General features: G+C 41.1%; 1 protein-coding gene across 9 annotated transcripts; it reads left to right on the top strand.

Annotated features, from left to right (window-relative positions):
* On the top strand, positions 1–27,901 carry LOC131678693 (cullin-3). 9 transcript variants are annotated; one of them, XM_058958953.1, is made up of 12 exons: positions 36–216; positions 1,419–1,857; positions 1,923–2,059; positions 18,158–18,541; positions 18,608–19,363; positions 19,422–19,592; positions 19,656–19,826; positions 19,889–20,003; positions 20,061–20,218; positions 20,287–20,504; positions 26,574–26,712; positions 26,800–27,901. In XM_058958953.1, exons 3-12 carry the CDS (start codon positions 2,003–2,005, stop codon positions 26,950–26,952), a joined length of 2,322 nt encoding a protein of 773 aa, XP_058814936.1. In that variant the 5' UTR covers positions 36–216; positions 1,419–1,857; positions 1,923–2,002; the 3' UTR covers positions 26,953–27,901. The 9 variants fall into 9 exon arrangements, with proteins under 9 accessions (XP_058814940.1, XP_058814936.1, XP_058814931.1 ...); XM_058958957.1 differs by having other exon boundaries at positions 1–100; positions 1,419–2,059; XM_058958948.1 differs by having other exon boundaries at positions 1,419–2,059.

Below are 27,901 nucleotides of genomic sequence, written 5' to 3'. Positions count from 1 at the left end.
GAACATCATTGCTTTTCGAGCTTCTAATAGAGCGCACCGCACACACCGCAGTGCGAAGAGGAAGAAAAAACATGGTCGCCATTACGGTACAACGACGGCAGTGAGTTTGTAAAATAGAAAATTTCGATCGTATAGAGATTTTCTGGTGCGTAAAGACCCTTCCGGGTGTAAGATTCGCGTACCACATCGTGGTCGAGCGTTTGCAGGTGTTTTCGGGTACGTTCGGATTAGTTACGGGCGAAAATAGGCCAACGAAAATTAGGTTCCTATTTTCGGTTCGTCTAGTCATGAAAGGTTTTTCCTTGCTTATGTGCTAGTGTTCCAATCATCATCGTCATCGGAGTGTCATCGGCTGATTGGTGTGGGCCAAAAAATCTGTTCAATCGGCAGAAATAAAACCAAAATAACACGGAAAAGTTTGTGAAATGAAAGATTAGTGCTCAGCGAACTAGTGCATTCACATGAAATTCTTTGTCATCGTTACATTACACTCTGTCGTTGGCGATTTGTGATCTTTTACTTTTTTTGTTTGCTGTTTTTGGGTTCGCATATGAAGGCAAACAGCTTCAATGCGGTGACGTGATAGAAACAGCTATTTCAAGTCTGAAAAATCAAGGTTGGTCTCAACGAGGTTACGATGACTGGACACCGCGGTTGCCACTGGCATATACTCTGTATAACACGCATCTGAACAAAAGTGCTCTTTAAATTCAAACGAGGTTGGGGCGGGTGAAATCGTCATCTGTTGTTTGCACAGAGGAAGAGTTTTCTACAAAGTCAAATGGAAGCGCAGTATCTAAAGGGTGGAAATTTATTTGCATCAGAGAAAATATCGAACAATACTGTTCAGCGTTTGGGTAGGGATTTTATTGTTGGTTCCGGGTTCCTTTAAGGCAATAAACAGGCTAAAATCAGTTACGGAAGAGCTATCACGTCAGTGTGACTATTCAGAGATAATCTTAAGACCACTTGGATATTCTCGATTTCCCGTTTTTTGTAGCCTAGAAAGTCGAAAATTACTTGCGACTATAATGGATCTTAACACCCTTTACAAGTGAGATATTACACTAATGTCCAAATATTTTATAGATGTTTCTGACATTGACGGCACTAATTTAGTGCCAATTGAGGTTTGTGAAAAGCCCCACTTAGGCTTACGGATGTATATCTAACTTTCTGGGCCTTATACCCAATTGAGAAGCTGAAATCAGTAATCAATGAGAGACAAATCCCGAAAATCTGTTGAACTTCATTATTCGAATAGCACCGTAATAGGTTCAAGAAATAAATATATATTTAAACTTTGAATGGGTTAGCAATGACAGAGTGATTTTCATCATTTTCACCAATAACAGTACCCAAGAACATATAAGGCTGTTTCCCTGTAATCGCAGAAATTTCACAGTTTTTATTCGTAGTTCAGTGAAAGCCGAGACAAAACAATAAGCAGGCAATGTTCAAAAACACAATGAATGTGATCAAGTGCGAACGATTCATTCATAAATCAACGGTGGCTACCAACACAGTGATAGTACTACACGGTCACCATTGTCCCCAGCAGTCACAATATTGAAGGGAACGGCCAAGAAAAACACTTTCGGTCATCGTTTATCGTTCATATGCTGGCAACAAAGCGGAAAGTAGCGAAAATCTCACCAAACCAGCAGCATCGAGTTTGTGTGAGTGTGTGTTTCTGTGCAAGAAAGTAGGAAGCTGGCAAGTGAAGAAGAGGAAGGGGCAATAGCACTAGCAGCGGAATCCGATGCAAATTGATTGATAATCAAATTAAAAAAGGAAGCAAGAAACAAAAGTGAAAGAAAGTAAAGAAACACTCCGACTGTGAGTGCAATTTCGATTGTGAGTAGGAGTACGGAGGAAATTCGAGTAGATTTTCCAATCTGCTGTTTATTGTCGGTTTTCAGCCAGTTCGTCGCCGAGGAGAAGGCTAGACAGACCCAACGCGAGTGGTCTGTCGAGGAAAGGAGATTGGATTCGCTTCAAAATGAACCGCATTTCGACGCAGAAGAAGGAAGGAAAAATGCGGATTCGGGCTTTCCCGGTAAGTGTGATCATTTGTTAGCTCATTCATCATGATACGGTACACCCTGCCCAGAATGGCGGATCAGTTCCATGTAATAGTCGAACTGGACTGCTTCGCGTGTAGGGGCAGTGGTAGATTGATTGGAAACGGCAGCATTGGGAACAAATCGCTCCGCTCCGGCTTGGTTTAAGGGTAACACTTTTGAGTTTGGTTTAAGGGTAAGAATTTTGTTTAATAAATAACAATATTGAGATCTCTTTGAGGTTTACGAATAGTTCTTAAATCAGGGCTCAAACCAAACCTTTTGACTAAAATAATAAATTTGCTAAAATTTGGATACTGAAATTTCTTAAGTTCTTTCTGATTTTTTTTGTAGGAGACGAACCACTGCGACCAGTATTTAGATCTATTGTGGTATGTCCCTTTCTTAATCTTGGTGTACTATACACTCAGGTTTTTTTTTTACGCGGGGGATATGAGCCGCGTAAATGAAAATCGCGTAAATTTCAAAATCCGCGTAAATGAAAACCGCGTAAGTTTCAAAATCCGCGTAAATGAAAACCGCGTAAATTTCAAAATCCGCGTAAATGAAAACCGCGTAAATTTCAAAATCCGCGTAAATGAAAACCGCGTAAATTTCAAAATCCGCGTAAATGAAGACCACTTAAATTTAAGAATCCGCGATAAAGGGAACCTCATTGATGGGTACCGCGTAAATTCCAAAATCCGCGTAAATGAAAACCGCGTAAATTTCAAAATCCGCGTAAAAAAAAACCGCGTAAAAAAACTTGAGTGTATACAATAACATATCACTATTGATGAGGGATTGTCGTTATTGAGATATACACTCTTCCCAGTTAGGAACACCACAACCAATGTCCCTGAACCCAGTATAAATTAATATGACTTTTCTCCGCCAATCATGGGAGTGCAAGAATACACTCCCATAGTCCCATACTAGTTTCGAGCGACATGTAGGAGCCCTTAAAGCATTGAGCACAGCCTGACTATCTGAGAAAATGCAGATATTTGCGTACCGGTATTTTCTTTTCAGACATACGTAAGAGCATTCTAGAACGACATATATTTCTGTTTGAAACACTGTTGGCCTGTATCCCATCCCACTAGCGTTTATCTTTCTGAAATTGTTCATATTTATACGCATTCAAATAATTAATGGGCCGAAAATTACTTTGTCAACATATTATTTATCTTTAGAGTTTTTTTTTTGTTTTTAAATTACTGCTACGCTAGTGTAGTATGAAGGAATGGCTTTCTGCGTTCTTCGTACGCAGGGAACGTGGTACATGCTGATGATGAACTGAATATTCACATGCTATATTAGTCTGTTAATTTCTACCTCATCAGTTATTACATCCTGTTTATACTGTGTCCTACCTACACGAAATGGAAATTGTCACACCTTATTAGAATTTTCGCTATTAATTGCGAGTTAGTATCGGGCCTGTGGCCTTCGACTGGTGTGGTCCATTCTCATAGTTTCGGATGTCTCCATGACTGGTTGGTGTATGTGTGTGTTCCTAATTACAAGTGAATTAGTAAATTCACTTGGACGGGGTTGGTTTCTGCTAGTTGTCGACCCTTTGACTTGACGGATGTGATGGTTGATTCAGGTTTAGAAAACTGGCACCTGGAAGAACGTTGATTGTTTCGCTTGACCAGTCCCTTCTGGCTCTTGTAAAGGGCGAGTCGATTCCTCAGCTCGGTGTACTTTGCTCGTGTCGAATATTTATTAAGTCAAATGAGCATTTAGTTCGAGTAGATTGTTCGGGGATTCGTTGTCTTCGACATAAGGGGTAAATGTCTCTTACATATCTAATGAAGGGAAGTTTTTTTCAGAATTTGAAAACACTACTCTTGTGTTACCATATTTTCTCATCCAATTCAAAACAACTACAAAGAGCGACTAATGGACAAATTCGGATAAAAGATTAGAGGGGGGGTCTTCTGGAGAAGCCGTTGTTACCCACGCACGGTGCGTGGCAGTCAACGAAAGAGGAAAATTTTTCTCTTTTATTTACCATCAACGGCAGTGCTGGGCGATTAGCGGTTTGTTTGGAATTTCCCCCCGGGGTTAATTTTGACAGTTGGCTTCTGGGTCCTGGTCGAATGTTTGTCAAGAAATGGATTTGAGACATAGGGCCCTGTTCTCGCAGTCGCGTCGCTTAGTGGCTGGAAGGAAATTTTCATCTAGTCGCTGGGTGGCGTGGCTGTGAGAATGGGGCCGTTCTACCCGAGCAGAGTCTGATAATAAATTGAGAACTTAACTTAATGTTGTGATGTAGTAGGGAATGATTGCTCAGGTTGTTATCATTTTGGTCGTTTTAACGGTTAAAAGATCAAAATCGAAAGCAGAAAAATTGCACTATGACATCAAACAGAAAACTATTCATGCTATCAGTAAAAGCAAATTAAAAACTCATTGAGATGGTGAAATAATTCATTGTTAACAAATTAAGTAATCAATTTGATGTTTGTTAAAGAAATAGAAAGAAACATTTTTTTTTCTAAAAATGTAAGCACATCAAAATGAGATCAAAATATGATGTCGTATCTGAAAAAGTTTAAACTGATATCAAAATAAGGATTCAATTTGATGCTTGATATCAAAATATGTTGTCTATTTGCTGTAATTTTGATGTTGGACTTTGCTCGGATAGTGGAGCGGGGATAATAAAACCAACAACAATTTGCAATATCCATTCTTTTTTCTGCGAGACAGTGTTTATGAAGTCACGTACCATCGACAACAGAGCAGTGGGATTAAGGCCAAGTTCCCTCCGGTTCGTGCAAAACTGAGAAGCATTATCATTTTAGACACAGAGAACAGACGTCCATCCCAAGCGTAAAAGTTGAGTAAAACATTTACGGCGCATCTAAAGGCAATTGTGATGTTACCACCAGAGATGGTTCTGTGGTTATTCCGTGTAGCAAGCGTGAGTTTTAATGAACTGACAGTGGACCACACAATTGATGTTCAAGTAACCGTCATAGTATATTGGGATATGCCAGTATGGAGTATTCTAGCGGATATTTGTTTTAATGGTAAAACAAAAACTTGTTTGCTCGAACCTGGATGTCTGTTCTCTGTGACATAGTTGTAATATTTTAAAATTTTGAATAATCACTGATAACCAAACAAAACAATCATTAATACATACTAGAACAGGAATAATAACTGGTAGCGTAGTTGCAAAAAAGGAAATTTGTATTCGTGGATATTACGGTTACCAGCGGCCTCTGATTTACTTAATAGTCGATTGATCCGCTTCAGACCTAGGGACCCAAGAGGAGATAAGGAAAAAGACAGTAGCGGAATCAGCTACATCACCGTCAATTTGGCACGCATTGTTAGTTGCAGGATACATTGGACTAGACAAAATAGAGGACTTGACGTTACACACTTCGTGACAAACAAGCGCAAAATATAGTCATCTTCCCGAGGACCAGTGTTTACTTGGCAGACAGTTGCCAGTTCGTTCCAATTTGCGAATTTTGCCTTGCGGGACGGACTGAGACTCCCTAAACTATAAGCTGCAGTCCTATCAGCCTGCCTAAAAACAAAAAAAAAAGATTCACATAACATCGGCGATAGAGCAGTGGTTATGCGACAAAATTCCCCCGAGTAGTGCTAAACTGTTAACCTATAATATATTAAGTAAAGTATATTAATTTTTCTTTGTTCAGTTTGGTATGCTAGGAACTGACACCGTGGAGTTTAATATGCAGGGGAAATACGTATTGTTTGGTCTTAGTAGGATAATGGTGGGAGTGGGTCATTTGGCATAAAGTCATTTGGCATAATGGACGATTATCATAACGGACATTTGGCATAATTTTGAGAAGTGACTATACTATGGGTCTTTTTCATACGGACATTTGGCATAGTTCTACAACGTGATCGCACTGAAGATCATTTATCATAATGTACATTTGGCATAATTGTTTATATTTGTAGGGAATGGTCATACGACACACATCCGCCGTCCGTAGACGTATCATTTCTCCAGATCATGAAAATTTCTACCTTATCAAATTATTCTATTCGTTCGGACCAGTAAGTTGTCGTTTTCCAAAATAGTGTTTCAACGATTAACATTATGCTCTTATTATCCTTCTAAATATATCATGAGTTCTGATGAGACGAAGTCGAAACGCAAATTCAATAACTAATTTAGTTATAGCTTTTGTGCTCTTCGCGCGCAAAGATGGTTTTAAACAATTTTCTCCTTGATGGAGAAAACATAGTTTTTACTAAAATTGTTCTCCCCTAAGGAGAAATATAGCATACTGCATCTTGCATTGGCCTGCTAAGCCAAAACAAATGTTTCGATTTCATTAGTTCTCGTCAGCTTAAAATGAACTTCTTTTCTTGCGTGACATCACGGGGTTTGCTCAGGAACAAAAATTGTGTCACCGTTTGGAGCTAGCGTCAACCAGCGCTAGCTTAGTCCGTTAACTAAGTTAGTGTCGGATTCTGATGAGACGAAGTCGAAACGCAAATTCAATAACAATTCGATAACAATAACTGAGTTGTTCCTTTGACCCAGACCTTAATTAAAAGTTTTATCCTTGTTAGGTTTCGCCAAATAAAAAAAAATTATTTTTTTCATGTATTTATGGGCTAGAGAACTGGATTGTGAACCGGGTTTTGTTCTTGGACTGTAACTTTTTATGGAATGAAGATATCGAAGAATCCAACATACTGTAGGAAAACTTAACATAAGGCGCAACCTTTTTTTAGTGTTTCGAAAATACACAGCAGAAAACTAAATTTATTAATCTATAATGCAATTTTTATTTAATTTACAATTAATTCTAAGAAGCAATTCCCTTCCCAAATTGAGGAGTTTGACGGTATTGCAAACATCATCAGGCATACACGCAGCTAAAGACAAACTGCTTTGAGATGGTTATAGCATTACGCCTCGATAGTGGTGCATCGAGGGGACCGAGAGGGCTTATGCGCCTTTTGTATGTTCTATGTTTCTTCATACTCTGCACCTGCGCATACAAACGCTGTGCGCGGTGATGTGGCCGACAGGCGGGTGGACGTGCATTGACTTTTGCTGTGTGCCGTGTTTGCAAATATTGTTCCACGATTTGATATTCGTGGACGGGGCTCACAGTGGGTGTCATTGTGTGTCCATTTATCGGTCGAATTCGTCATCGTGCATATACTAATCAAATTAATTTAATAATTAAATTAGTTTAATAAATGCATAAGTAGAAACCTATTAGTTGTCGCTTTTTCGTACTAGTGTACAATTGTTATGTCCTAGTCGTATGCCTATCTATTTATGTGTTCGTCTGAGTATTTGTGACGGTTGGGCCAGGGAATGTATGCAGAACTGGCGTATATGATAGAATAGTGGCTAATACTTCTGGTGATCAATTTGTGCATTTGGTTCTATTCATTCGGGAAAGTCGGATTGAATAAATTAGGGTACAATGAATTTACCGACGCACGTCCATTCCCGACCAGCATAGCATTATGAAAGTTTAACAGCATGCAATTGTCGTTAATGATAAATATACAACATTTGCTGCATTTAGACGAGTTTGATTGCATGTTACCTGTGTTTTTCTATTCTACTTAGTCTGTTTCTTTTGTACATCTATTAGTTTGCTATTATTGATGTATACCAAAATAGTATCGATCAATATATACACTTCTAATCAAGCTCTTTACATCTTTTTTCTTTATTCGGCATGTTCTGATTCCTTTTATTAGTATATCTCCACTATACGCTATCTATACTCCTATAGGTACAAACGCTCGGGGCCTTCGCGATAACACAAACCTGACCACAAACGCGACCATGCAATTGCAATAATCTACACAAGCTTACGCCCGCGATTTCGCCTACATGAAAAAACCAGGGTAATTAAGTAAACGTAGCATCTATAAACTTCCAAACGCGGTTTCAAACATCAATCCACCACTCGCGCGATCATGAAACGGTCACGTCCGGAAGTCTTACCTCGGTCCTAGCAGTCTGGACTAAGTCTTTAGTTGAACCTTCAAAAAAGTGACGCTCATATTCACTAAACAACACACTCCATGGTGACATGACCTGGAACTCTAGTGTACCATACACTAAAAATTAAGCATCAGACTCACGGTTCGCGCGCGATCAAACAAGAATAATATCATTATAAAATCGAAATTATACACTCGAAGTCACATACACGTGACAAACACGTTAATATACAAATGCTTGAGCCCTTCGTGACCATCCACGGCACTTACACCCGCGATTTCGTAAACATGATAAAGTGAATGTCTCAGCTCCTATAAATTTTCAAACAATGTCTCAAGCGCGAACCTAAAAACTCCCGCACTCGATCACACGATGATATCCAGGATAGATACATCCGGAAGTGACCGATCATAAATCGGTCAATTCAGGATGTTTCTATCCTTGATATCAGCAGACTAGGTCCATGCCTTCAATTGGATCAATTAAAAAAAGAAAGCTCTCATATCTACTGGACACCACGTTACATGGCGACATGACCGAGGACTCTAGTGATATGGGGTAACTTACTTTCTGTCAGAATGTGAATTGTACACCGACAACTATCAAAATGAAGGTTCACCTGAACATCCAAGAACGCACGCGTATATAGGAATGGCCAAACGTTTACAAAATCCAGTCTTGTACACGTGAAGTCATGAACATGAACGCGAGCACACGTGTCAAACACGTTAACATACAAACGCTTAAGCCCTTCGCGGTAATAAGGAGAACGTTGTAGGGGAGATGACCCAATAGTGGATGAACTATGCCAACGCCTAAGCAATTTTAAAAGTAAACTAACTCAAATTTCCTTATATATGCTATGTATTTGTATTTATTTGAAAGATTTTTCAATTCTACAGCTAAAAAAAATCCATACATGTAAGTTAAACCTCTACTTTTTGACAGATTGTTAAAAAAAGGAAACGCTGTGTAAGACCCAATAGTTGTGATAGTGTTCCTATAGTTGGAAGTCTTTGTTCCTATAGTTGTAATATTTGTTTTCGCTCATCCACATGGGTTATTTCGTGCCATTTTAACGAATATAATGATTCGAACATTAAATATTATCGAATTCTAATAGTATAACAGTATAAATTGTATAAACAATGATTACTGTATTTTCAGTTTTTTGGTTTTACAGTAATGTGTTCGACAGGATACCCGGGTATCTTTTCATATTTCAATTCATGAAATTCCAGTGTTCTTCTCCAAGCTGGGGATTGGTATTTAGTGACATCTTAGAACATCCCCAAGCTTAGCGTTTTGGGGAATAAAATTGATGATGTTGAAAACGGGGGCCTGAGCAAGGGTTTCTAGATTTTTTACCCCATAACAGCCGACAAGGGCACCCGGGTTCCCAAAAACTGAAATGCTCATAACTGCGGCATTTTCTAACCTATTTTGACTCTTTTAGCTGTTTTGGATTCAGGAACCCATCTACTTTTAGACTCTGTGAAAATGAACCGGATGAATTCATCTGGTTGTCGGTATTTCGGATGTTTAAGAGGAATGATCCGGTATTGGAAACCATTTATAAATTTGACCCCGAAACGGACATTCCTGAACAGGTTCTCGTGGGGCCGTGGGTTGCCGTTTGGATGTCAAAGTATCATATGGTCCCGTAACGATGAATAACAGATTTCTGAAACAATTGTAACAAATTTGATTTTTGGTTTTTAAAGGTTAAAGGTGTTTTTGTGTTGTTGTTTAAAAATCATGAAGAGTAAAAATAATAAACGAGGACAATTACGAATAATCAATTTAACAACTAGCTACTTGTGTACTCATTTCTTTTTTTTCCATTAAACGTAATTTTCGTAATTTATTGTCACTTTGAAGTTGTCAACCTCGTTAAAACGACCCCAATCTTTTGAATGGAAAAAAGATGTTACATATTCCCAAACTATGTATGTAGAGAATAGAAAGAAACACAACTCTCATATCAGTGGTAGCTGGACTGAGAGAGTAGGCGATTAAAAAGTGAACCAGAATAAGAGTATGTGAGCAGCAGTGGAAACAAAAAAGAATTTTGATGTGAACGGAAATGGTAGTACAACTAAAGCAAAAGGTGACACAACTATACCAACATGGCAGGCTGATTTGACCCAATAGTCGTGCTATACGTTTTTATGAGAACAAATAGCCAAAGCTATTTGTTTGATACTGAAAACTGCAGTTTAACTTATTTTTATGCATATGTATAAATATTCATGTTGCGTTTTGTTTTTACTTAGCTTTGCAGTTAAAAAAATAAAGCTATTACTATTACAACTATACCGACATGGCAGACCGTATTGGCCCAATAGTTGTAATACACGTTTTATGCGAAAAAATAGCCAAAACTATACCTTTTGATATTGAAAAGTACAGATTAACTTAGTCCCTCTCATAGGTTGACGGGTTTGACGGTATTGCAAACATCTTCAAGCATATTTGAGCAGACACCTGCTTTAGGATGGTTGTTGCATTGCGCCTCGATAGTGGTGCATCGAGGAGACCGAGAGGGCTTATGGACCTTTTTTATGTTTTGTGTTTTTTCATACTCTGCAGCAGGCCAAACTAACAGTCAACTAAGAGCCTGCGCACACTGGCGTGGCCGATTGGCAGATCGCCGTGGATTGACTTTTTCTGTGGGCTGTGTTTGCAGACATTGTTCAACAGCTTAACGGCAGTCTTTGTGAGCACGGCTCGCAGTGGAAGTCATTGTGTGTCGATTTGTCGGTCGACCTCGGCAACGTGCACAGGCGCATTAAAAAAAAATAACAGTAGAACCCTATTAGTTGTGTTGTGTTGTAATAATTGTGGTTTTTGGTACTAGTGTACAGTTGTGTGCTAGCCGTGTGTCTATCTGTGTATGTGGGCGTCTGAGTATTTGTGACATGTGGACCAGGGAATGGATGCAGAACTGACTTATATGATGGAATAGTGGGGAATCCTTCTTGGGATTCGTTGGTCATTTTTTACTGGTGTTCAATTCGTGCATTCGATTCGATTCATTCGGATTGGATAAATGAAGGTACGATTGATTTACCGATGCACGTCAACGATCCATTCCCGTCCAGCATAGCATGAGAAACTTCTAACGGAGTTAATTGTCGTTAATGGTAAATATATATATCATTTTCTGGCATTTGGACGATTCCAAGTAGTTTTATTGCATGGTACATGTGTTGTTCAATTAATATTCAATAACAGTACTAACTCTACTCTTTATTTTATTTTATTTATTTTCGATCTCATGCGTCATATTCCTCTGATGACTTCTCCGAGATAATTTAACATAAAAGGGCAACATTGCTGTCAACAATGACTATTCGCTGCCATCAGACGTCGCCAGGTTTTAGAAAAATTGAAATGTACTTTCATACTCAATTGAATCAGATAAGTAGGAACGAACAACAAACTGTAAGTAGCATATTACACATGCCTTATTTTAACATCATGCATATTTGTATTAACATATTATTTACAGATAACACACATATCTTAACATGCAACACTTCTCATACACACGTAAACATTCACACACGTAAATATACAAATGCTCGACAGGTGACTGGGCCAAGTGCATTCATTCGTAGGATCTATCATTTCGATGATCGCCTCGATTCTACGAAACCAGTGCACAATTAAGCTGACATAAGCTAGTCTCGTCTGGTGAATGCATGTAACCTGGAAGCCCCAGACACGACAGGACGAGACGGACAGATGACGGACTGGACTCGACGGGGCCTAGTTCAGAGTTTTAGGCATTCTTCAATGCACGGCTAGCGACCTCAAAAAAAAAAAAAAAAAGAAAAGTACAGATTAACTTAGTATTAAAATGAATATGTAAAAATATGCATGGTGGGTTATGTTTTCACTTAGTTATGGACTTAGAAAAACAACTGGCTTTACTATTACAACTATACCGACATGTTAGGTTACCCTGGCCCAATAGTTGTAATACACGTTTTTATACGAAAGAATAGTCAAAACAATAACGTTTGATATTGGAAAGTACGGTTTAACTTCTTAGTAGAAAGTATATGTAAAAATATACACGATCGGTTTAGTTTTCACTTAGTTATACGCATAGAAAAAAAACTACTCCTGCTAGCGAAATGATTAGCGCGCTACCGTCGTTATGTAGTCCGCAAAGAAAAAGCATTTTATGCAGATATTTGATACTATTACAGCACAAAATCTTGTAGTATTCGAAGTAATATTAGAAATATGAAATTTATAAACTGATATTTTTCCCTTAACGTTATTTAAATGATCAAAAACAACAAATTTTCATCACTATCACAACTATACATGCTATCGCAACTATTGGGTCAGCTGCCCTAGCACTTACGAAGTTTCAAACGCTGTCTGAAACGCGAACCTACAAACGTCCGTTTTAGATCGCTCATGAATCGGTCACGTACGGAAACCATTACTCTCTGTCCTAATAACTTAGGTCCATACATTCAGTAGGACCAATCAAAAAATTAAGCTCATATCCACTAGACAACACGGCGACATCACCGGGAACTCTAGTGATATGGAAGATCTCACTCTCTTTTAGCATCTTAGCCGTACACCAAAATTAAAGTATTAGATTCACGGTCCGCGCGCGATTATCCAAGAACACACGCGAATATGCGAAAGGAACACGGTTATAAAATAGAATTTATACACGCGAAGTTTCACACACATTAGCACACGCGACATACACACGCACACGCGATCGAACAAAACATACAAATGCTCGAGCTCTTCGCGATGATACACGCGGTCGCGAGTCCCTACGTCCGCACATACCTGAACCGTACAATGAAAATCACATTCAGAATAACGGACGGCTACAATTGGCCTAAAGCAGTGTTTTAGTGGGCGACATTGCCTGTCTCATCTGCAAATTGTAGTATGTGATTCTGACGGGGAGCCCTTCCGAGAACCTAGCTCTACAGCTCCAGTAGGACAACTCTCGAAAAACAAATTTCTTCTAAGAAGCAATTAATACTAAAGTTATACCTGTTAAATAGTCAATACAATCATCTGTTTTGTATGATTTAATTAGTGTCTCCAGTTTAAGGTCTTTTCCGATTTTTTTAGATCTTTTAACTGTTGGTTCCGCTTGCAGTGTACATAAATCGTTTCAACAGATTATAGAATGTAGGATATCCACTGTATAACAAAATGTTTCATTTATTATGCCAGATGAAGAACAGTAGCCCCGGAAGATGCCGGAAGTCTACATTGATGGAAGTCTCATCATCCATGATGATGCAATGAGGCTTCGTCATTTGCACTTTGTACGTATGCAGTCCCTCCCGGTTCTTGGCTCTCTGCGTTGCGTTGCGTTGCGTTGCGTTGCGTTGTGACGATGATTTTGGCGGATTGCACACTGACTTCATCATGTTTGACTGCTGATTATCTAATAAGAGTTGCTTAGGAAGTGGTAAGTAGGAATTCATACCAATCCGACCCATATTAAAATCTCAACAGCATGATAGCCATCATTGCCGGCCGCCCCCATCTCCATCGTTCACGGGGAAGGATAAAGGATAAGGTAGACGGGAAGTGTTGATGCTCCACCTACTTAACGGAAGGACGACGATTCATCAGACTCTTCCATAGGTGTCGCGGAGTTGGTGGTTTGGAAGGGTATCAGGTCTAGGATTCGCTCCAAGCAAACGATGCGACCTGTAAAGCATGTTTTATTAGGTAGTTGTTTAGTTAGTCTTCGAGTGCACGATCACTCGAAAAAGAGATGATCTTGTTTAGTTTTTGGTTATTTTTAAACTCTGGGCAGCCGGCTACCGAGAGTATACTATGTTCCCTAAACAAAAGCAATTTGAACTCCACACGGCCGACCGTGGGAGTATTGCCTAGAAAAGCTAATCTTATCCGCGTAATGGGCCGGATCACTATTTATTGCAACAGTATTTGGACAGAATTCGCTACTTCTTCTCTACGATATATTTATTGGCTTGAAAACTACCGAGTGATAACACATTATACAGGCAAAAATAGCGAGAGATGTTATAAATCAAGGAAAGTATTTCTTATTTTCCATATCGGATTGTTTGTGGAATACAAGTATACGAGCGATAATACCGAACACTGAAGGGAAATATAAAGGATTGTTAACCTGATGCACGGGCTTGTTAGCAATAACGGAGCTTTAAATTAGGTTCATAACAACAGACGCGGCGAATTTTCAATACGTATTGACCCGTGTTCATAGATACTAGTCAGATTAGTCGTATTGGGGCTAATTTCCGATCAACTATTCATTTTTACGGCAATGTTTTCTCGACTAGATCTGTTCGCACCCTCTCATTCTGTTCGCACCCTCTCATTCTGCGGTCTAAGGACCAAATATCATCAATAGACTTAGACTCGCGTGGAGGCATGAGATAGGAAACTTGTAAGAATTTTGCTATCCCACCGTTTGACTACCAGAATGGATGGGAGAACAGTAATACTAGCAAATACCGACTACCATAAGAGCGGTGCAAATTTGAACGAGTGACGTAGAGTACTGCACTGAAAAAAGGACCAGGAGTGCGATTTTACGAAGTTTTAGCTTCCGATGGCCCTACATTTTCTGACAAAGTGAAGTTCTTGAATGTTGAGATTTTTATTACTGTTTAGAAAAGCAAAAGTATCATAAAGCTAGTGTCAGGCCTTCATGAGACCTCAAGGAGTCACTTTTGGAGGTATTCGTAAATGTAGATTTGTCAGTAGACGGTTCCAAATATAATAGAAAAATACCTAATTTAACACAACTACAGATCACTTGCAACATAAAAAGCTTTTTGTGAAATTCGACAGCTCCATCTTAGGCCAATTCAATAAATTTCCTACATGAAAGTTTCCATTTTTTAAAAACGGTTTTTAAACCAAAGCTTTGGAAGTTAAACCTTGGCGTGGAAGTGCCGGTATATTAATATATTCTGTTACTTAGTGTAGAATTAGATTTCGTCATTTACGGCTAATATACAACCGCCAGAAGAAACTTAAAACGTTGGTACACAATCAAGAAAGGCGAATCAGAAAAGGTATATGTCAGTGATTCACTAAATACAGACTGGAAAGAGGGTAATATGGAAAACCTTAAGGTCCGTCCAGATTAAGTCTTCGGTACGGAGCAAAACGTCGGCCTAGGAACTCCTAGCATGTTGTTAGTCGCCTCTTACGACATGGGAGCAGTTCCCAGAGGTTCTATTCTTGGTTGAAATCCCTCCCGGTTCTTGGCTCTCTGAACGAAAAACTTGGACACATCCCTGGCCGAAGTATTGGGTTTCCGCTTAAACTCTTTCACTACACGCTTGTGATGCTGATCACTAATAGAACATCCATTCTGACCGCATTTCTCCTTCCGTTCGATGCTCAGAGTTTGTTAGTAACGTTTAATTACACGACTCACTGTTGACTGCACGATTCCGTGTTGTTTCCGATGTATCGATGAGAGAGTAGAAGATTTTCCAGGTGCTTGCGCAAAATCAATTCGCTACGTTGCTTGTCGGGTGACGCCATTCTTTCCAATTTTTGAAAAACTGGCGGCGATCCGTATTTTATTTATCTTCTTTGAAGTTTTCCGGTTCCGGAATTATAAGGTGATGAGTACGATCACACATTTTAACGCGTTCTGCGATGCAAAAAAATTCTTCCAAAATGTGACCAACCGAAAAACAACTGCTTGGATTTGTAGTACTAGGTCACTAACAGCCGTTCTAAGTCTCTTTGGTCACATTAGCCACTATCATTGGTTCCGGAAGCCACGGCGGTAGTATTTAAATTCAAAATAACAGTCACATCGGTTTCTCGGAGATAGCTTGACCGATTTGACCAAAATTAATCTCAAATGGAAGGTGCTCCATCCCCGTAAATTGCTGTCGAATTTCATACCAATCTGACTTCCGGTTCCAGACAACCAGGTTGTGGCATGTGGTCACATAGTAAATTTTGATTCAAACCGATACCGCGATGGATGCAAAAAGGTTAAAATTTCTCTAAAATGTGCGTCAAACAACTCAAACAACTTGCATTTGCAGTTCTAGGTAACTGACGGCCAACCGAAGTCTCGTTGACTACATCGACCATCATTGACGGCTCCGGAAGTGCCCCAGAAAAGTGGCCACCTAAAAAAATTGAACAAACTCACGTCAGTTTATCGAAGATGGTTGGACCGATTTCCACGAACTTAGTACCAAATGAAAGGCAAATTATCCCCATAGACGTCTATAAAATTTCGTACTGATCGACTATATGGTCTAGGAAATATAGAGTGAAATGTTCGGTCACATAAAAAATTCCCACATAATCCGGAACAAATTATTTTGAAGGGGAGTTCAGCAAACGTCGGCTATCAAATTTGAAATAGTACCATGTGTTTTGTACTGATTGGAATGACTTGGAATACGTAAAGGTCATCTATTTGATGGTAAGATAATTTGAAGGTACCATCACTTTTTGCCCGTAAGATTGATGTCTGAACAGCCTCAAAAGATATGATGAACACTTGCATCACTGCCCATAATGTGTGGAAGTCCACATCAACTAAAATATGATACAGCGCTTTTGAAATCATCAGTAGGTGATGACTTTGTTATGCGGCAGATATGCCGAGCAATGCATATATATATTTCCTGTTTATGTTACCGATAGTCAGAGTAACTGTGACAGTACAGATATCTCAAGTTCGATATGAGACGCGCGTCAATAGTCTTATTTGCAAGAATGCATGCACGAGGCATTTCGCGGAGATTAATCATGCCTGTCTCGAATACGCGAAAGTGATATGGAAGAACGCACTCTCTTTTAGCATCTGAGCCATACTGCAAAAATTAAGTATCAAATCATCAAAAACACACGCGAATATGCGAATGGAAGCACGGTTATAAAATCGAATTTATACATGCGAAGTTACATGCGCGCTAGCACACGCGACATACAAACGCCCACGCGATCGAGCTCGTTAACGGACAAACGCTCGAGCCGTTGGTGATGATGCACGCGATCGTGACGTTCCTGAGTTTGCACATGTCTGTACCGTACAATAAATATCATTTATAATCACGACCGGCTGCAATTGATCTCGTCTGCAATTGTAGCGAGTGATTCTGACGTGTAGCACTTCCGACATCCTAGCTCCACAGCTCCAGTAGAACAACTCTCGAAAAAACATCCACACACTCATACGCAATTAGCATCCACGCCAACTCAGACAAATATGCACCCCTGGACTCGAACGCCAAAACTTACACATTCCACGCACAAACCACCACAGTAGGACTCACAATAAGACATATACATACAAAAGCACACGTAATAATTACAGGTATTCGTCTGGCAACCGGGTGAAATACATCTCAAACGCAGAACTTATCATTTCAATGATGGCTTTGGATCTGCGTTGCCTGTGTTCAAGGCACCATAGCTTCGTCCGTCAGAACAAGGATGTATGAAACCCGCTAGCCACCACCCTCGGCCCTAGCTGCCCGTAAAGGCATAAAAAAAGATTGTGAGTCCCATCTGTATAGGGTATTACATGGCACATGGGACAGTTATGAATATAGATAGAGGCAGTATAGTATTAGTGCGAGAAGGAAAATCTCATGCTCATCTCAGTCTAATTTGGTTTCACAACTTCGTACTGAAATTGCAAAAAACCACGATCAGTGCATCGCACTATACCGACTTTTTCAGTCTACTAGGATTCAATGTAAATTTGACAGATTTTCAAAATTTTCCCATCGCTACCTCATCTTGTTGTGTTTCTTTGTTTCGATAATTCCTTTTTATTACAAGATTTCTCGTGGACAAATCAACAACCGCAAAATCTCTACCAATGATCAACCGTTAGCGAGCGGATACGGCCGTCGCGGTGTGTTGGTGGGAGCTTCAACACAAATTAGAACTACACTTCGCTCTAGAATGTTCCGACGGAAGACGGTTCCTTTGCACGAAACGCATCCGGTTTGGTGCGAGGTGTTTGCCGAGTTTCCATTCATTTACGTACTGCTACCGACCACACCGCTATCTTGCTCAAAACAAGTAACAATATTCATTCGAATCCTTTCTGTTTTATTAGATGACGATGGACGAGAAGTACGTCGAGTCCATCTGGTCACTGTTGAAAAACGCTATCCAGGAAATTCAGAAGAAGAACAACTCGGGACTATCGTTCGAGGAGCTGTATCGGAATGCGTACACCATGGTGCTACACAAGCACGGCGAGCGGCTGTACACTGGTCTGAAGGATGTTGTGACACTGCACCTCGAGACAAAGGTGCGGGAGGAGGTGTTGCGCAGTTTCAATTGTAATTTTCTCCAGACGCTCAATCAGGCATGGAACGATCACCAAACCTCGATGGTGATGATTCGAGACATTCTGATGTACATGGATCGGGTGTACGTACAACAAAATGACGTCGATAATGTGTACAACCTTGGGTTGATTATCTTCCGGGACCAGGTTAGATGAAGGAAGCAAACAGACTGAACAGGTGGGGTACTATAATTTTAAACTTTTGTTTTGTAGGTTGTTCGGTATGGACGCGTTCGAGATCACATGCGCGAAACGTTACTCAGCATGGTCATGTGTGAGCGGAAGGGGGAAGCTATCGACCACATTGCCATTAAGAACGCCTGCCAAATGTTGATGGTTCTCGGCATCAACAGTCGCTGGGTATATGAGGAGGATTTTGAGCGACCGTTTTTAACACAGTCGGCGGCATTTTACAAGCTCGAATCTCAGAAGTTCCTCTCGGAGAATAGCGCCAGCGTGTACATCCGGCGGGTTGAAGCTCGCATCACAGAAGAAGCGGAACGAGCCAAACTGTACTTGGACGAGAGTACCGAGTGTCGCATTGTGGAAGTCGTTGAGGATGAGCTTATTAAAAAGCATATGCGCACGATTGTTGAAATGGAAAACTCCGGTGTAGTGTACATGTTAAAGAATACCAAGACCGATGACTTGGCCTGCATGTACAAACTGTTTTCGCGAGTCGTTGGTGGGCTAAAAACGATCGCGGATTGCGTCTCGCAGCATTTGCGTTCGATGGGCAAAAATCTGGTAAAGGAGGAGGAAAGCGGAACGAATCCTATTACGTTCGTGCAAAATTTGTTGGATCTGAAGGATCGGTTCGATCACTTCTTGCACCACTCGTTCAATAATGACAAAATCTTCAAGAACATGATTTCGTCTGATTTTGAACATTTCCTCAACTTGAACAGCAAGTCGCCTGAGTATCTATCGCTATTTATAGACGATAAACTGAAGAAGGGGTGCAAAGGAGTATGTTATAATATTAGTTTTAACCCAATTCGTCTATATCTAATCCGGGTACTTTTAGATGTCTGAACAAGAAATTGAAACGATCCTGGACAAAACCATGGTATTATTCAGATATCTACTCGAGAAGGACGTATTTGAACGATATTACAAGGCACATCTCGCGAAACGTTTACTTCTGAATAAATCTGTCAGTGATGATTCTGAGAAGAATATGATATCTAAATTAAAGGTAAGTGTTTCCAAATCATATCACGTTTTACTGACTTTAGCGTTGATCTGATTATTTTTGTAGACTGAATGCGGTTGTCAATTTACCTCAAAATTGGAAGGCATGTTCAAGGATATGTCCGTATCTAACACGGTGATGGAGGAATTTAAGAACCACATCAGCAACGACCCATCTGCCCTTGATGGTGTCGAGCTATCGGTGCGAATTTTGACAACCGGTTTCTGGCCAACACAGGTTTGTTAACATTGCAGTAATTTGATAATTTGTTAATAATCGTTATATCCTACTTGTTTCAGTCGGCAACGCCGAATTGTAATATCCCGCAGGCGCCCAGGCGAGCATTCGAAACGTTCAAACGTTTTTATCTAGCAAAACATTCGGGTCGGCAACTAACGTTGCAACCGCAGCTGGGTAATTTATAGTTTAATTAATATTTAACAACATAGTTGACCAAATCTATCACCACAGGCACAGTGTACATGAACGCCGAATTCTACGGCGTGAAAGCTGAAAAGGAAAATCCTGATGGAGCTTGTAGTAGTACTGCTGTCGTTTCCGCCTCGACGGTGCCTCCAATAGCTCTAGGTGCCCCTAGGAAGCATGTACTGCAACTCTCAACTTATCAGGTTCACAACACTTTAAACATCTTAAATACAGTATAATTTACGGCTACTTTTAATTGTCCAAATTCTAGATGTGCGTTCTGATGTTGTTCAACAACCGGGAAAGGTTGACGTACGATGAGATCCAGCAGGAGACGGATATTCCCGGCAAGGATCTGATCCGGGCGTTGCAGTCACTGTCGATGGGTAAACAGCAGCAGAGGTTGCTGGTGCGGACACCCAAGTCGAAGGATATTGAACCGACAAATATGTTCTACGTGAACGATGCCTTCGTGTCTAAATTCCACAAGTAAGTACGAATGAAACTCTACTAAACAGAAAGAGTATCTAGGCTTTTAAAGATAGTTTTACACCGACCCAGTCGGATAACGAATGGTTGACATCGAGTAGCCATCTGGTTTGGATGTTTTAGGCCTGCAAAAATATTCTGGGCATTTCGTTTGTCGAATGCTTTAGTATCCATGAGTTCGGCAGCTCAAAACGTAGATTCTTCTAAAATACTAAAATCGAAGATGCCATATTCGCTGACATTCAATCTGATATTTTCACCAACGTCAAGGCACTGTTTGACTCAGTCTCCGGAACTCCGGTAATAACACCTCGTGACCTAAAATATTGTGTGACATCAAAACTATGTGTCATTCTTAAGACAAAGGATTTGGCCTATTAGTATTCGGATCCGTGAATGCGAGGATGTAGAACGAGTTGGTCAGAATTTTTGGAGACTTCCGCAAACTTCGTTTCCATCTCTGATGACAGCGGAGACGTCATTAACATCTAAGTAAGCTCCGATTCGATTCTCGTTAATCCATCTATCCCGCTAATTCGATTTCTGAAGATTTCCTGTCCGTCTACTACCAAAACGTTCGTGGAATGAGAACAAAAACGTTAGCCTTCCTGCTTACCCTCACGTCCTGCGACTACGACATTATCGTGCTCACCAAAACTTGGGTATTATGCAATTTATCGATGCGATCGCAACTCTTCTACCAGTCAACCACGTCGCGGAGATGGTGTTATCATCGTGATAAAGAAAAATCTAAACGTGACTGTGCTAAATATTCCTGGATGTGAATTCTGTGAATATGTTGTGCACTTGTACAACGTTCACACCTCTGCCATCCAAACCATTCTTGACAAAACCAATAGATCAGGCAATGTACTTGTTGTAGGGGATTACAATCTCCCTTGTCTCCGGTGAATTGAAGTGCCACCTTCCTGAAAATATAACGTCGGAACAAGAGAAGATCGGTTGCAAAACGTTGGTCGCTGGTGGTTTGTATCCAAAAAGCTAAAAGATAAAGCACCGTCGTCAATGCGTTTGATCTGATTGAGCCTCCGAAACAAAAGGACTGGCGGCACTCTTCCGTCAGTGAGAGGAAGTTAAACAGCGAATCATGAGCATCCAGCGGAATATTTTGCATCAAACGCAACCGTCTAGCGTTGATGAAGCAACACAAATTGTCTGCAGCATATTAGGAGTACAATGGATTTCGCAGCAAGGTGATTGCGTTCCTCCCGGATGCGTCTTTGTACCGACAAGCGGAAATTTACCCGGACTTCGAGGACCTTTTTGACCTGGTCTCAACGAATGTACAGCAGCTGCTACTAGTTGCAATGGACTGAGCAGCGGGTTCAAAGTCACAAATCATTATCCAACAGCAACCCCTAAAAGGCCAATTCCTACGTTTGCGGGCAGTTAACCCAGCTAACTAAAATTAAAGGCCATCTTTTTGGATCTGATGGCAAACTCGTGTGATACTGAAGCCATGAAACTGTATCACCTCGACAAGGCCCTCGTCGTTCAAGCAACCGGAATTGGTAGTTACTAATTAACCGGGGCCATTCTCACCGAGCGATTCAAAAATGTGCGTGTGATTGTGGAATCACACCGGGATTTGCTGTTTCTCAACAAGATGACGTCTGAATCTCACAAAGAGTTGCGATTACTGGTGAACAAGGTTACCCGCCGTATAGAGGGCCTGTGCTACCTCAAGCAAGAGATAACTGGTGTTTCGGAACACATGGCCGTGTTCATGGTTGTGAATGGGGGAGCATCCGAGTTACGAGAAAATCATCAAGTTCCTGACATCCAATGCCCAAATTCCGGAGAAATGTAGAAACGGATACCAGATACAAATTCCAGCTGTGAATAATCCAAAGCCAACAGCCTTAAGGCCGAAACCATTCCAGAAAAGTCATGCAACCTCAGAAAACCCAATGAAGACCGAACCGGCTCGCGACTTTTGCGGCGGTTCCTACCGCAACTTCCAGTGCTCGACCTTCATCTCTTTGTTCACATCATAGTAGAGAGAGAAGGTGCGAATCGGTGGGACTTGCTGCAAGTGGCTTCGAAAAGGACTCCGCACCAGAAGTTTTTCCTCCAAGTCGACTCGCAAGTGTAAGGCTAGTCATATCACTTTGTTGTGGCGCCAGTTCCAGAGCGTGACGTCCAAACAAAAGCATCAATGGTAACTAAAGCGCCCAAGCCGCAACCACTGTCCGTCGATGAACCGAAAGCACCCAATCCGATAGATCACCAAGTTTCTCCATCCTCCTCCAGTTATTTCGCCAAAAGTGCGAAAACGGTACTACTGCTCACCGCAGTGGTAGATGTCATTGACAAACATGGCCAATCAAATCCCTGTCGCGGCCTTCTCGATAGCGGCTCCCAAGTAAATTTATTACGGTGAAAATGGCCAACCATTAGGGTGTTAAGAAGCAGCGAACCAATTTTCCTAATACCGGAATCAATGAGTTGCGATGTGTGACAAGATTATGGTTAAATTCCGATCCAGAGTGTCTACAATCTCGAGTGTCTGGTCACAGCCAAAATGACTGGAGAAATCCCAACCACTAAGATCGACGTCAGTGAATGGCGCCTTCTGAAGGGAAAAGTCCTAGCCAATCCAGCGTTCCATACTCCCGAGAATGTGGATATGCTTATAAGGTCGATATGCTGAAGCCAAGACATCTAAGTCTGTCCGACAAGCTGCTACAGCTGCGAGAAACTCGCCTAGGGTGGCTGGTGCCGTTAAGGAGTCGTACGTCGCCGACGCTACAGTGCAGCACTCCAACCTAGCCTCCATCGAAGAGGTCGAAACCATGATGCAGTGGTTTGGGAAAGTCGAGTAATTGCCGGACATCCCCAAGCTTTCCAGAGAAGAACCCATTTCCTGTCCACATTCAAACGAGATCCGACAGGGAAGTTCTTGGTACAGTAATATCAAGAAACCGTTGCCAAACTGGACGATCGCCGAGATTTAGCACTGAAGCGTTTTCTAAGGTTAGAGTAGAGATTTTTTTGTAACCCCGAGTTCCAAACGCAGTACATCGAATTCTTCCATGAAAACGACACTCTCGGTCATTGTCACGAAGTGACCGAATCAGATGACCCGCAGGGCCAGATTTTTTTTAATTTACCGCATCACGCCATTTTGCGGCCCTCCAGTTCAACCACAAAATGTCGGGTGGTATTCGATGCCAACGCGAAGTCGTTCCCATCCAATAATGCGTTGAACGACGTACTCCTCATCGGTACGATAATGCATAGCGACCTGTACTCCATCATGCTTTGATTTCACACCCACAAGATAACTCTCACAGTAGACATCTCCAAAATTTATCGTCAGATTCTGATGACACCTAAACATCAACAGAGTATCAGGAATCCTCTGGCGTGAACGAATTTCGCAACCACTGCTTGTACTACAACTGGACACCGTTACTTATGGTACAGTATCGGCTCCATAGCAAGCAATGCGATGCCTGGCACATTTACCTATGGAAGAAAAGTATAATTACTCGATTGCAGCCGAAATAATAAAAAACAAGGTCTACATGGACGATAAGCTCGTACCGAGCGGTGTCGGAAGCTATCGAAGCACAATGGCAACTGAAGCAGCCGCTGGCACGCGGTGGCTTTCCCACCCACCAATGGTGTTCCAATTCGGCAGAGTTCCTCTTACACGTACCACCCGAAGTACGTAAGCTCCAAGTGTGCCGTTGCAAGAATGCGGAGCGAATAAGGTCATCAAGGTTCTGGGTCTGCTCTGGGATCCAGAGGCAGATGCATTACTCCAACCAGATAAAGTTAGCGACAAGAGACGTTGAAATCTAGCGGTTGATCTACGCCGAAGTCGCCAAGTTCTAGGATCTTCTTGGCCTGTACTCACCAGCCATCGTTTTCCGTGGCCAACCTCATGATACGATCCTGAATTACTCGCCTGCGCAGTCTATCATATTGAACCACCTGTAGCCGTTCCAGTTGCAGATTTGCCACAAATGAAAGCAGTCCTAGCCGAACCCACCGTGAAAATTGAACCACTTCCCCTTTTTTATAGCTTTCGCAAACTGCAACGAGTCATCGGATACGCTTGGCAGTTTGTCTGCCGTAAGAAATCTATCGAACGTGAAACTCGTAGAAATTTGACCGTTCGTGAGCTGCGCAAATTGAAGGAGGCTATAATCAAAGTGATCCAGATCGTCAACCTGGGGGATGAAATCTAACGAGTTATACACTAACAAACACTGCAAAATGATTGCCAACCTCCGATCTTTCTTCGAAGATGGACTGCTTCAAATAGGTTGTCTGTAAAACCGCTCAAAACTCCCTTTCGAATGCCGACATCCTATCACTGCCGGACAAGGACTCCCTGGTGCATATGATGATCCGTGAAATGTACGTCGAGCTACTACACATCGGTCTAAGTGGGTTAAGGTTCAAGTTACCGTTTTTAAGCATGTGTTAGAATTGAACGCTTGGTAGTGTGCGTAGGAAAATTTGTGTTCAGCTTTGCCACCGGATTATCCATATAAACATTTTTAAAACTCTAAAAGAAGAATATCAGTCGATTTATTAGATCATCACGATTCAATTCATGCAAAATACCTGTTGGAAAAACCATCGGCTTAGCTGGATGGTGCTTTTGAAAAAGTGGCTGTGGTTTTTTCATTGCGCAGATGTGTTGCGTACCCCCGCTCGGTGTGGTAGTGTGAAAAAAAATCACAGCCACTTTTTCAAAACCACCATCCAGCTAAGCCAATGGTTTTTCCAGCAGGTATTTTGCATGAATTGAATCCTGATGATCTAATAAATCGACTGATATTCTTCTTTTAGAGTTTTGAAAAGGTTTAAATGGATAATCTGGTGGCAAAGCTGAACACAATTTTTCTTACGCATACTACCAAGCCTTGAGGTAACTTGAGCCTTAATGAATGCCATGCGGCAACGATACTGGCCGCTCAAGACTCGATCCACTATCAGTCAAAACACGCGGCGTCGCGTGAGATGCTTTCGATGCACCGGATGCCCCCGAGTTTGGAGGACTTTAGGAAGCGGCGGTCAAGTCCACCAAAACACATCTCAAACGTATCGTAGGGAAGTCAAGCTCAATTTCGAGGAGTTTTCAACTGTTTTCGCCGAAATTGAAGCAGTATTGAACTCACGACCACTGTTCGCTGTGGACAACTGACCCGTTGGTGATTACACCGGCGCAATACTTGATTCTTTCCGCCCTAATCGAACCATCATTGGAAAACCTGAACCATCTCCAGTTTCAAATTATTGTGCAAAAAAATCAAAAACTTCGATCCGAATTTATGCTTTATCATCGCCCTGACAAATCGATTCCCTTTCAGGAAACAGTAATTTTTTAAAATTCAATAACTCCATCGAAAAAAACTAAAAATACTAAATTGCTTCTTGAATGCCGTTCATTGCGCACTCAGAAAAACAGAAACCCATTCATCTCGCAGTCATGTTGCCATTCACAGCGCACGGTTATTTCAATTTTCTTTGCTACGCGGCGAATGCGTCTCCTAGAAGGTTTCAAATTTTACCGAGCAAATAAACTAACTCAATCTAAGTCTCAAACAACAAACATTGGTCAGCACCCGGGTCTGAGCGGCCAGGTACTAACGAAAATGATCGACGATGAACCATATGCGAAAGCTGATTTCAAACACATCCTAGTGCTCAAATTCTGCAATCCCTGGCAGATTTTAGTTTATTTTCGCGGATAAGTCGCGAAAAAAATCATGATTTGGCAAGGCATCTGTTCCTATGGCAAGAAAACCAGCGTTTATTATTATGATTTGTTGGAATATGCTTGATATCTAGAACCTCAATTTGAGTTTATGATGGATACATAGGTATTGAATCACGAATAGAATTATTATAAACAACTTTCGTTCTGGAGGGGTACTTTCATCCGGCTTCTAAGTGAATGTTTCCCTGTGACACCTGGAACTGTTGAACAATCCTCGATATCTACCTTACGAATTAAAAAAGAGGCTAACTCACTTGCAAATTTGACTATTGTAATCACTTACTATTTTACAATTTCTTTCCTCGCAGGGTCAAAATCCAAACCGTAGCCGCTAAGGGCGAATCGGAGCCAGAGCGGAAAGAAACTCGAAGCAAGGTTGATGAAGACCGGAAACACGAAATCGAGGCCGCAATCGTGAGAATAATGAAAGCGCGAAAGAAGATGGCTGTGAGTATCCGCTAGCTAGCCCGTAAAATCACAGGCGATTTTTGTTGTTGTTAATTTATCTTTTTTCATCTTTTTTTTGCTAAACAGCACAACCTGCTGGTTTCGGATGTGACCACCCAGTTGAAGAGTCGGTTTATGCCCTCACCGGTAATCATCAAGAAGAGAATAGAGGGTCTCATCGAGCGCGAATATCTGGCGCGAACGCCCGAAGATAGGAAAGTTTATGTGTATCTAGCTTAAACTGAAAAAATAGTGATGTGTACTACTATGAAGGAAGAAAAAAGCATATGCTGCTGCACGGGAATACACGCCAAAACACACAGTTGTTACATATACAAACGAACAAACACACATACCGACATACACACACATGCGCGTACACTCCTACATTCACAGTCGACGTAGACAAGGGACGGATTAAAAAGAAAACGATACATTGAGACACTGAAGTAATGAAAGTTAACTGACGAATGCCTGTGGGCTCCGCACAAGTCTGTCGCATTCGGAAAATTTCTCTCTATAAACATCGCCTGCATTGCTGCTTCCACCAAAAAACGCAGGTTCTTCCCAGTTATTTTTTTTTGGTTCAATGTATCTAGAAGCTAGGTTGATCACTACAATAGCTCCCAGCGATCTGTCGCGATATCCGGAGGGAATGGGTGAAATCTCGCTTGTGTGGCACACCGCATGAATATCTGTTTGGCAGATCGCTGTCGCGGTGAAGTATGAACATCGCTTGATGAGATATGTTTTCGGGTCATCTCGTCCCTATGTGTATTGGTTGTGCTCTACCGAGCTTTTGCTTGACTTTGTACAAAGATAGCCAGCTCATTGTTTTCTTTTTGGTATTACGTTCAATTCATCCTAAAATGTTTTAGCAACTTTCGTTGATCCGATTATACTTCTATCCATTAAAACACGTAAACTTCTAAGCGAACCAATCATAAGGATCTTCAAAAATCTTCTACTGAATATTCTATATTGAGACGAAGATAACAGGGCGTTTTAGAAAAGAACAAAGAGGTCTTGTAACACTTTTTTGGCGAAGATCGGAAGCAATGATGAAAGGGAGGGAAGTGGAAGCATATTATATAGTAACATAGTAATTAAAGTAAATTAATTATTAAATTTGAGGAAACAACTATTAATAAAAATAGAGATCAACAAACCCAAAGTGCGAGAAAAGTAA

The sequence above is a fragment of the Topomyia yanbarensis genome, chromosome 2 (assembly GCF_030247195.1).
Source record: "Topomyia yanbarensis strain Yona2022 chromosome 2, ASM3024719v1, whole genome shotgun sequence".
In the NCBI taxonomy this organism is placed as follows: Eukaryota; Metazoa; Arthropoda; class Insecta; order Diptera; family Culicidae; genus Topomyia; species Topomyia yanbarensis.
The sequence above is the reverse complement of the archived record's forward strand: the minus strand, read 5'-3'. Positions and strand labels throughout refer to the sequence as shown.

Coding starts and splice junctions, on each gene's coding strand:
- LOC131678693 (XM_058958957.1), top strand. CDS start 2,003: ATGAACCGCATTTCGACGCAGAAGAAGGAAGGAAAAATGCGGATTCGG. Junction 18,542..18,607: donor TGATTATCTTCCGGGACCAG/GTTAGATGAAGG, acceptor TTTGTTTTGTAG/GTTGTTCGGTATGGACGCGT. Junction 20,505..26,573: donor TTCGTGTCTAAATTCCACAA/GTAAGTACGAAT, acceptor CTTTCCTCGCAG/GGTCAAAATCCAAACCGTAG.